The sequence below is a fragment of the Etheostoma spectabile genome, chromosome 7, assembly GCF_008692095.1.
Source record: "Etheostoma spectabile isolate EspeVRDwgs_2016 chromosome 7, UIUC_Espe_1.0, whole genome shotgun sequence".
Classification (NCBI taxonomy): Eukaryota; Metazoa; Chordata; class Actinopteri; order Perciformes; family Percidae; genus Etheostoma; species Etheostoma spectabile.
In genome coordinates this window covers 25,572,830-25,583,904 of record NC_045739.1, presented here as the reverse complement: position 1 = coordinate 25,583,904, position 11,075 = coordinate 25,572,830, and the positions used below count along the sequence as shown (strand labels likewise).

Genomic DNA, 11,075 nt, shown 5'->3' with positions numbered 1-11,075 from the left:
AAACTAACCGTTTTTGTGCTTTTCCAAGTTTTTTGTTGCTTTTTTCTGATTTATTTGTCACTTTTTTCCATGCACTTTTTAAAAAACCTGAGCTGGTTTAATAACAGCTTTTACACTTATTCTTGAATTCATGGTCAACAAACCTCATTTATATCAATTATAACTCGTTTTTAGTTAAAAAGGCAGAAATTAGGATATTTTGACTAATAGTTAAGATCAGAGGATGTTGAGTGGCTCTCAGATGGGTAGATGTCAAGTTTAGTCCCCATAAACTGTTTCTATAAGATTAAATAAAACACCCCAAAAAAATTAAATGAAAGTAATCATTAAAATTACCTAAAGAACGTTGTATGGAATCATCCATGTTATTTTGGGGCAATTTGATTGAAAGAAATCCATATTTTTGATATAAAACCCTTTGAAACGGGTCAATTTGACCCGAGGACAACACGAGGGTTAAAGATTATTTCAAACGGTTGCACAGCAGACTGCACGTTACCGCTGTGACAGCGTCGAGGTAAAAACAGCAGCTCAGGGAGTCCAGTTCCGTACCTGCAGCTGTCCGTCCATCACCTGGGACACCTCTCCCGCCATGGACTCCAGTTTGTCCTGAATGGCTTCCATGTACGCTCCACTGGACCCCCCGCTCCTCAGGTGGTACAGGTTGGGGAGCAGCTGGAGAGAGGAGTGAGGGACAGAGATAATGGGACAAAAAGTGAGAAAGACCTTTTTTTATCCTAAGCATTTTTGTGGCTCAATCTTTGCTCAGCTTTAAGTTAACTTGCATATTTATATCAGAAGACGCTGGGGGACATTTGCAGCTCTGAATGCTGAAAATCAAGAGGTTGTTCTTCAGTTCAGACCGAAGATTCGGGACGAGATGAGTGGTAACTCGTGGTTACTTGCACCACGTCGTTCTGCAACGTTCTAAAAACCTGTCAGTTTACATCAATGTGACGAGACGGTGTCTTATCTCCATGGCAACAACTCGCTGTACTCCCGTTCTAACTTCAGACTTTTCAGGCTTAATTGTAGCATCTTAAAATATGAATGAGTAGAAAGTGAGTGAGATACAATAATGAGATAAGAAAAGAAGGTTTTATTTCTTTGAGCCGCTGCTTTGTTCTAACGCCGTTCCCTCTCTCCTGTCACTCTCTAGCTCGCTCAACCACACACCCACAGGTGCAAAACGCCGCCATTTTGACTCGAGCTGAGACGGGCCGCTTTTCTAAAACAATTTCATGGAACTCTTTGGTCTGAACTGGCTTGTTGTGTTCAAGAAATCAAAAAATGATGTGTATTGTGTTTGACTGTTCTGTACTGTTCATATTTACATTTAAAAAGTGGACATAAAAGTAACCTAAAAGTTACTTTCCCTAGTAAGACATTACGTTTAACATAGTAAATTGGTAAAGTAATTAAATTACTTTTAAAAGATGTAACTAATAACTGTAACAAATTAAAAATTTTGAGTAACTTGCCCAACACTGCCTGTATTCACCCTCTGTATGAGACACTCTGTTGGAGCGCCTGTCTCTTTAAGACCCCCCCTCCCCCCTCCTGAAAATGCCCAGTCTGCTCTGATTGGCCAGCGTGTTTCCTGAAACATCCGCAATTCTCTGATTCTCCGCTGCGTTGTATTACTCTGGAGCCTGAGCCTGACTGCAATAGAGTATATAGTTGGACTTTATACTACACAACAGGACATGTCCCTGCAGTAATGTGAAGAAACGACCAACACTGGCCAACCATTATGACATTATAGATATGCCAGGAAATACGGAAAAGCATAAAAGTTACACTTTAAACACGGTTTTATTTCCGTGAGGTGTGTCCTCTTACTCTCTTGGAGTTCCTTGCGTCTTTCATCAGGTTCCCCGCCACCTTCATGTCCTCCTGGATGGAGCTGGTCTCTGTGAACCTCAGAGAGTTCAGGTGGTCCTGCACCTTTACACACATCATGTCCATCATCTGCGTCACAGACAGGTTAGAGGTCAACAAACAAGGATATTACAATCAAAAGTCTGCTAATCGAGTGTGTGTGAGTGAGTGTGTGTGTGTGTGTGTGTGTGTGTGTGTGTGTGTGTGTGTGTGTGTGTGTGTGTGTGTGTGTGTGTGTGTGTGTGTGTGTGTGTGTGTGTGTGTGTGTGTGTGTGTGTGTGTGTGTGTGTGTGTGTGTCCCTGCCTGCTGCGTGGTGGTGGTGACTATTCCCTGCTGCAGCCTGTAAGCCTGCTCCTGGAGGTATTTACGCGTCTCATGGTTCCTCAGCAGGTACTGCTCCATCTGGGCCACAGAACACACTTCATTAACCCCTGTGTTGTACTTTGTGTCACGGGGACTAGTTTAGTTTATTTAACGCGTTCGAGGGCAGGATGGGTCTCGGGACCCTGGAGGACCAGGCCTTGGTAGCCGAAAAATACAACTGAATACAGGCCACGTCTCTTGGACCCGAAGGACGAGATAATGGTAGTGTGAAACGTCATTGAGTGCAAGATGGGTCTCAGGACCTGGGAGGACGCAATGAGTGGTAGTGGAAATGCGTCAGACTGCAGTAGGGGTCTCAGGACCTGGGACGACGCGATGAGGGGTAGTGGAAACACGTGTGACTGCTCTAGGATACCAAAGGGTGAGACCCCCTCCAGTTCACGTGAAATTACATCACACCAGGGACCCGAAAACTCAATGCCAGACTGATACAAAAAGTCCAACACGGTACCCGGTGACCCGAAGGACAACACAAGGGTTCAACCAATCACAATGGTCTTGGGTGGCGCTAAGCACCAGACACACAAAATAGTCTCTGGAAGGAACTTGTTTTGGTGGAACATTTGCACCGCACTTAAGAAAACATAATAAAATATTAAATGAAGTCTCCTGTTCCCACAATACAGTAACAGAGCTATTTAAATTAGATAGTATCGCCGTGTGAACTTGGTCCACAGAAATCCCACCAATCGGTCCCCACAAAACACCCCTCAAACTCAAATTCAACTCTTTGAATTCCTTCCAGAAATGTGATATTGGATAACTTAATTGGGGCTAGTAACGCAAAAGTAACAAGCTGCACAAATGCCATGAATTTAGGAGGTTAAACAAGATTCTGACTCAAATAAAAGGCCACGTACTTAATCTAAAGTCAGACTCCCATTCTGAGTAAAAGGCTTTATTACTTACATTTTTATCTATATCAGTGATCATTAAATGCAGCGCCTTAAAAATCCTTTATCGGTCGGGCTCTAGTCTTAAATACAACTGTAGCATTAAAAATTAAAATTAAAAATATCCCCTTTAAAGTACATACAGTGTGCGTAAACTATGGACAATCAAAAGCAATTAATTGCAACTACATATTATAATCAATTGACAGCCCTACTCAATCCTCAATATGCAATACAGTGGAGGCTATGGAGTACTCTTTGAAAACAAGAACCGGATGAGGACCTTCAGTAAGGCGTCCTCGGTCTTCTCCGGGCTCGCCTTCAGCGCCTGAGCGGCATCCATGATGGGAATGGGCATGAAACGAATGGTGTAGTTTCTGAGGAAGTAGAAGATAAGAATCAATAGTAGTAGAGTAAGTCAGCATGCAACAACCCCGCCTTTGGCGTGTTACCTTAACGCAGTGATTCCCAAAGTGGGGGTCGGGACCCACAGGGGGTCGCGAGCCAGAGAGGGGGGGGTCGCAAGTTGATTTCCAGAAATAAAATAAAAATTTAAAAAACGATTAGAAATAGCATATGTTAGCCATGATTTTAACACAAGATAAAACTAGTGGCTGAATTTAAAATAAAACCAAGCAAATAAATAAAAAGGGAACAGCACTTCTGATTTGAAACGAGGGCAAATCATCTGACATCCGAGCTGGAGGACGCGTCGGTTGAACTGTCAAGCGACCGAACCCGGAAGACAGCGTTTAAGTCTAAGACGCTGGCTGAGTTTTGGATTTCAGTTGAGAGGGAATACCCACAGCTATCCAGGGCGGCTTTGGATGTGCTGATGCCGTTTGGCACTACCTACTTGTGTGAAAAGACTTTCTCGGCACTGATGTAGCTTAAAAGTAAACACAGATGGCGACTGAATGTGGAGGATGATCTCCGAGTAGCTGGTCTCCAACATTTAACCAAGACTGGACTTGCTGTATCCAAACATATTGCACATCCATCTCATTAGGTTAAGTTCAAATTAAAGTAATGAGTAAATTACTGTAGAATAATGTTATGGCTGTTGTGATAGTTTGTGTTGTCAATATGCTCGTGTTTGGATACGCCTATAGTGCGTGCGCGGTTGCGCGCAATGTTTATATACATTTATAGTGGGGGGGGGTCGCGAGTCACTTGCACCGTTACTTTGGGGACGTGGGCTGAAAGTTTTGGGAACCCCCGCCTTACCGGACTGCATCATACTCACTTCTCCAAAGCAGCAGCGACGTCTTGCAGACCCTGAGGACTGATGTTGTTTCTGTCCCACACTATTGTCCTGCAGACAGACACAAACCAAGGAGATAAAAAACAAACATTTAAATTATGCAAATTCTGTTCCCTTTTTCCTCCTTTTCCTTTTGTGTGTTACTCATAGCGTGATCTGTCAAGAAAGGAAAAGATAGTTACTCACTGACCTGTAAATTCATGCTCACATTTATCACTTTGGTGCTTAGCGACCATGAATCTAAACACCTGCGCATTGTCTAACTTGCTAAAAATATATACAGTTTTATAGTAGGTAACATGATCTAGTACCTGCTGCCTAGTATTAAAAATTTAATTTATAACTTTTTTGTTTGTCCCCCTCCGATGCACCCGTGTCACATTGTGCAAAGTCTATTTCTCTCCTACTTCCTATGTATTCAAATTTTGAAATCCATTCACGCTACATTGACTTGAGAAGGATATTGTAGTCCTCTTTCTACCCATTATCCCTAATATCCATAATTGAGGACATTATCCCGAGGGAACTGGGATGTTTCTTCTCTTCTATCCGGATTCAATTCACTTTCTTTATGTTCCTCCGACCCTTTGCTGCAGGTCATTCCCTCTCTCTCTCTCTCCCCTTTCATGTCTTCATCTGTCCTAAGGAATAAAGGCCTAAAAAGCCAGAAAAAACGGTTGAAACTGCCAGAATTAGCTGAAAGGCAGTTTTTCATCTCTAGTCCCCTGGCCTAGATGTTCAAAAAAGGCTTTGTAAAATATATATATAAACAAGGAAGAAAGACAACACAAGCAGAGCTAAACTTGAAACACAACAAGCAGAAAGATTAGCAACAAAACAAAGCACAAAGGAGAACAGGTTAGGAGATAAAACAACAAGAGCACAAAGATTAGACAACATACGGCTGTTGAGAGCAATAATAGCAGTAGTGAAACAAGGAAACAACAAGTACATTAGATGCAGTATGTGCTGACATTGCAAGCAAAAAGAATAACATAGTAAATAGTTGTCTCAGATCCAGAGAGTTATCCCTTTGTTTTCTCACAGCTACCGCTTTAAGGCAGAATCCCTCATGTCTGATAGGTCTCACCCCCTGAATGCAGAATTTAACTTGCTGCCCTCTGGTTGCCTGCTTCAGTCAGCCACCAACTAAACAAATAGATAGAAAGTCTCCTTCGTCCCCCCTGCTATCTCTCTGCTTAACTCTGTAAAGAATATAACGTCTGCACATAAGGCACTTGGGCTTAAACTATTAACGTTTAATGTTGTGGTATTTATTTCCCCATTTGGTCTGATCCTGTTTTTTTTTTTCAATTGATATTGTCGTCTTTGTTGTCATGTACTGTATGTTAATTTCTAAATGAATTGCCCCTCGGGGACCAATAAAGGTCTCGAACTTGAACTTAACAGCTTCTATAATGGAGGTCTCTTGAGATCGTCCTGTTCCATGCTCACCTGAGTTTGGTGTTGATCTGCAGGGCTTTGGCCAGCATCTTGGCCCCCATGTCTCCCATGGCGTTCCCACTGATGTCCAGTTTGGTCAGAGAGGTGTTGCTGCCCAGAGCGTTGAGGACGATGGAGAGGTCCGTCTTCAGCCTGGCGTCAGCCAGGGACAGCGAGGTCAGCGGCTGCAAGGGGGTGGGGGGACACCATTTATACAGGCAGGTTGTTCAGTTTAGTTTATTATAGGATCCCCATTAGCTCAGCCCTTAGGGAGAAAATAGACATTAAACAGGAGTCTAAATGGAGTTAAACTCCACAAGCTGGCCGGTCGTCTCACACACACACACACACACACACACACACACACACACACACACACACACACACCACACACACCACACACACTATGGGGCTGTCCTTGTTTAAAAGAATTCTTAGTTGATTAACACGTGATTTTGTTGACTAATTGATTAGTTGATTAAATCGAAAAAGCACACAAATAACGTAGGTAATTAACCATCTTAAAACTGGTTTCTACACAATTAATCCTGCAAAGGCACTTTAAATCTTGTGTTCACCAAATGTGCTCACACGTTTCTTGGAAATGAGTAATTAAGCGTGAATAAGCATAAAAAATGACTTATCAACTAAAGACATCTTAGTCGACTAAGACCACAGTTAGTTACTGATCGCCTAGGAGGAACAGCCCTAACACACCCACACACACACACACACACACACACACACACACACACACACACACACACACACACACACACACACACAAGCAGGGGAGAGAGAGATATCCGGTTCTCTTCGGGAGACTTGTTTAAATTATGACATAGGCTATATACATTAGGTTTAGTATTTAATTCATACGTTTTTTTGGTGTATTTGTCTTCTGATTTTAACGCTATAAAGACCGTTGCCGTGCTTGCGTCACTCCCTCACCCCTCCTGCCAGTTCCTATGGCCACTTGGCCAGGGTGAACGCAAATGGAAAACCCGCTTCTGGGGTAGAGTAGTTAGTGGAACTGTTTAGAAGTGGACTGATCCTTTAACTACGTTCCTGGAACTACCTGGTTGGAAAAAGAATTATACAAATATGATGAAGGGCTGATTGGATCCTTTTAAACAAAGTGTCATATGAACGCCCATGGAATGCCCAAAATCAGGTGTAAGAGAGGTAAAAGAAGGAAAAAGACATAAAAAGAGACGGCTAGGAAAGAAAAATGTAGATCCAGTTACGAGAAAGAACCTCAAAGACATTTGTTTTTGACATGAGGGGATGTTTTAAGTGTCACTCACTGATTCCTCCTCTTGAATCATGTGGACCAGGTTGTCCAGGACCTGAGACACGTTTCTGGGGAAAAACAGTCAACAGACACTTATAATATGATTAGGTAACAACCCAATGTATTGAGTAATTCAATTTTAAATGTATGTGGAACCAAACAACTGCATGATTAAATCTATGTCATTCACTAACCCATGTGTTGTCCATCCCGTTTCTAAAGGTTTTTATATCAGAAATATGGGTTTCTTACAAATTAGCCAGAATAACATGGATGCATGAACCTTATGCATGCATCATTTCTTTGCACAATTGGTAACTTTCATTGAATTTTGGGTGTTTTACACAACTTTATAGCATTTGAAACAAATGTTGAAATGGTTTCAAAACGTATCCTGACCCTATCGATCAAGATAAGTCGGAATTCCTGCTTTTCTATTTTTTTTTTTTTTTTTTAGGTATAATGTCATTTAAATTAAGTCTGTTGACCGTGAATTTAAAAAAGGCATTTAAAAAAAGTGCCACAAAAATGTTTTTTAATCTTTTGACCCAAATTCCTGGTGGACGGGAGGACAACACAAGGGGTTAAAGCTGGAATATTTTTTTGCTTGTTTTAGGGCAGGAAAATATGTAATAACGTTGTTGAACACAGCAAGAATGATATTATTTGCGATAAAAAAAAACTTGATTTTTAATTTTGGCGGGAAGACAAAACAAGGGTAAAAATTAAGCTAGGAGTGTCTTTCGCAATGTTTCTTGGGCCAGCTGACATCGCAATATAAATAAACAATATATTGTGCAGCCCTAGCTTGTTGGTCACCCACTTGGACTTGATGTTGTTGAAGTTCTTGCCCAGTGACAGGTGTCTGATGGAGCGGTTCTTGGCCAGCCAGACCAGCAGGGTGGTCAGGTCCATGTCCAGACCTGAGGGACAAAGCAGCACAGAAACGTGAACGGGCTGCACTCAAAGTCACCAGAGGGCCATTGGAAATGTTCCAAATCTAACTGAAGTGTCCTCACCGTTGTCAGAGATGTCCAGACTGGAGATGTTGGGGATCTCAGCCACACAACCCTCCAGGATCTGAGAGCCTCCTGAACGCAGCTAAGAGCAAAAAAAAGGGTCAGAGCTCAATATACGGCTCGATAATCTGTCAGTGTTTTGCACATTTCAGCAAATGCTGAATTTAAACAGTCCTACTGTGTGTTAAAAGTAGAGCCCGACCCATAAAGGATTTTTGAGGCCAATACGGATATGAATATTTGGTTATTTACAAATCCGATATGCCGATTTGCTGTATTTTTTTTTTAAATCCAGAAACGCGTAAAAACAGATTTCCCTAACATTAAATATTTGTAGTTATTTATGAGTTCTCATTAAAATAATTTAATAACAATTTGTTTTATTGTCACAACAGAACAGAGGAACATCAAAATATAGTAAAGGTCTAATAAATAAAACGTATAAAAATACAAACTTAAGATATGAAACTTAAAGTCCTTGGAACTAAAAAACATTAACAAAAAAAAACAATTTGTCACGTTATAGAGCGTCCTCTGGTGGACAGACTATGTAACGTCATCACTAACAGGGACGTTGTAGAGCGTCCTCTGGTGGACAGACTATGCAACACCATCACTAACGGGGACGTTGTAGAGGGTCCTCTGGTGGACAGACTATGCAACACCATCACTAACAGGGACGTTGTAGAGCGTCCTCTGGTGGACAAACTATGCAACGCCATCACTAACAGGGACGTTGTAGAGCGTCCTCTGGTGGACAGACTGTGCAACACCATCACTAACAGGGACGCTGTAGAGCGTCCTCTGGTGGACAAACTATGCAACGCCATCACTAACAGGGACGTTGTAGAGCGTCCTCTGGTGGACAGACTGTGCAACACCATCACTAACAGGGACGTTGTAGAGCGTCCTCTGGTGGACAGACTATGCAACGCCATCACTAACAACATCACTAAAATTCGCCGGATGCATCTTTTTTCGGCTCAGGTTAATATTAAGTTAAAAGTTAGAAGTGTCTTAACTTTATCCAAAGGATTTCTAAGAAGGTTGATCTTTTTGTTAAAGAATAAGATCCTTTTTTTTTTAAATTAAAAACCTACCAGACTCCATGTAAATAAACAGTAATTTTAGCATTGTTAAATACACTTCATTCAAAGTCGACAGAAACTAAATAAAACTTTGAAAAGCTGTTTTGGGTCGTCTTTCTACTATTCCAACCAACACAACTCTAGTCTTTGTTGAACTAAACACACAGTTTACTGATTTACATGTGAAAATACGTTGGCTCTATACACAACAAAAGTATTATTATTTTAAATGGAGTCTGGTGGGTTTAGCGCTAGCGACTGTTTCTGGTTAAACAGAAAGGTCTCAAAGAGGTTTCAAATGTCTATCTCATAAGGGATCCTTTCTATAATGTTGTCAGACCCTTATAATATTAATCTGAGCTTGTAAGTGGAAAAACAAGCACTTTTGTGAAGGTAAATAAAAGCTGGACAATTGCCCTATTAATTTACATTATAGCTTGTTTAGCTGTTGCTGACTGCTTGTTAAGCTAAGACTTGTTTAACTAAGATTGTTGTTCTAATCAGTCAAAAAATCGTAGGAAAATAGAGTAAAAGGTTGAAAAAAAAGGGGACGTTACTCTTTAAGGTTGAAAACAGTTTTACCTCACAGCAGCTGAGATCCAGAGACACGTCACTGAGGTTAGGGTTGCAGCCGAGTCCCAACAACAATGCTCTGCAGACACAAAAGCGCTCAGGTCAACAAGCAGCTCAAAGAAAGCAGTGGCATTGCTTGAGATTGATATTTTTAAATACTAAAAAAGTAGAAACAAACATCATTCATGTTACTCAAACTGTGGTTGCATTATTTTTTTAATGTCGCTCTCCTCCAGCTTAGATAGAAAAATGAGTCTGTGTCTTCATCTTTAATGTATTTCTCCACGTAAGACAAACAACGATGCAAAACGACATCTCCTTAAAGAAGCCCTCTGTCTCCATTGAACGTGTTCTGGTAGCATCATTAAGATTAGATGAAGCTTATAATAAGGGAGTGAGGAGTTGCAGCGTTCACCCAGACCGGCGGGGGAGGGTGTATAGCCGCAGACACGGCACCCCTTCTCTTCTTCTCTTCATAGTTGTCAGATTTATCTACCCTATAATCAATGATCTGATGATAATGAATGACTGAATGATTTGATAATATAATCAAAGTAGAGGGAGGCAAGGCAGTACAGCCCAATTCGGCTGGGGAGAGTTCTTGCCCGACCAGGCTCCTCTTTTTACCCTATCCATCACATATTTCAAAAAGGCATACAAACGGCTCCTTCTTAACAGTTACACTTGCACACATTAATTAATTTGCTCATGTATTGACCAAGCCTTGTTTGCACTGTCCGTATTTGTCTAGCCCAGCTGATGTCTTGTATCAATGTCTTTGTCCTTGTGTGCCGAAACTGTATTGTTATTTTAGTTGTCTAAATGTATCCTTCCATATCGATGTCTTGTATTCATGTCTTTCCTGACATGCTGAAACCATGTTTTATTTTTCTGCAGACCAGGAACCTGCTGAAAACCAGTTTTTAAACTGAGTCAGGCCCGTTTCTACATTGTAATCTAATGTTACTTTTTCTAACTTTCCTGTATAATAAATATGAATGAATGAATGAATGAATGTCTCCCCAAATTATGCAGTTATAGTTTTAGACTGCCGGGGGACTTTTTTTTCTACCCAGCATGTGTCCTTAGGATAGGATGACACCTAAATCAAGGTTGCAGCTGTCCCGGTGGTCCTGCTCTGCGCCCTGCTACGTCCTGTAACGCCCTGCTATGTAATGAACTACTACAACTACTATTTCTAGTCACCGTTGCCATTGTTGTCACTGTTCATCCCC

The 11,075-nt window shown here is 41.4% G+C and overlaps 1 protein-coding gene and 1 long non-coding RNA gene across 2 annotated transcripts in view; one reads left to right on the top strand and one right to left on the bottom strand.

Annotated features, from left to right (window-relative positions):
• Positions 1–11,075, bottom strand: part of carmil1 (capping protein regulator and myosin 1 linker 1) — a 66,170-nt gene that overhangs the window by 21,932 nt on the left and 33,163 nt on the right. The window contains 10 exon segments of the mRNA XM_032521180.1: positions 553–675; positions 1,843–1,971; positions 2,186–2,284; positions 3,443–3,536; positions 4,406–4,474; positions 5,879–6,051; positions 7,174–7,228; positions 7,984–8,083; positions 8,180–8,261; positions 9,850–9,919. Of these exon segments, the coding sequence (XP_032377071.1) occupies positions 553–675; positions 1,843–1,971; positions 2,186–2,284; positions 3,443–3,536; positions 4,406–4,474; positions 5,879–6,051; positions 7,174–7,228; positions 7,984–8,083; positions 8,180–8,261; positions 9,850–9,919 (994 nt within the window).
• The window catches only part of LOC116692697 (uncharacterized), a 22,562-nt gene continuing 19,151 nt past the window's right edge, over positions 7,665–11,075 (top strand). Inside the window, exon 1 of the long non-coding RNA XR_004332754.1 lies at positions 7,665–7,677. This is a non-coding gene — a long non-coding RNA (uncharacterized LOC116692697). The remainder of the gene's footprint in view (positions 7,678–11,075) is intronic.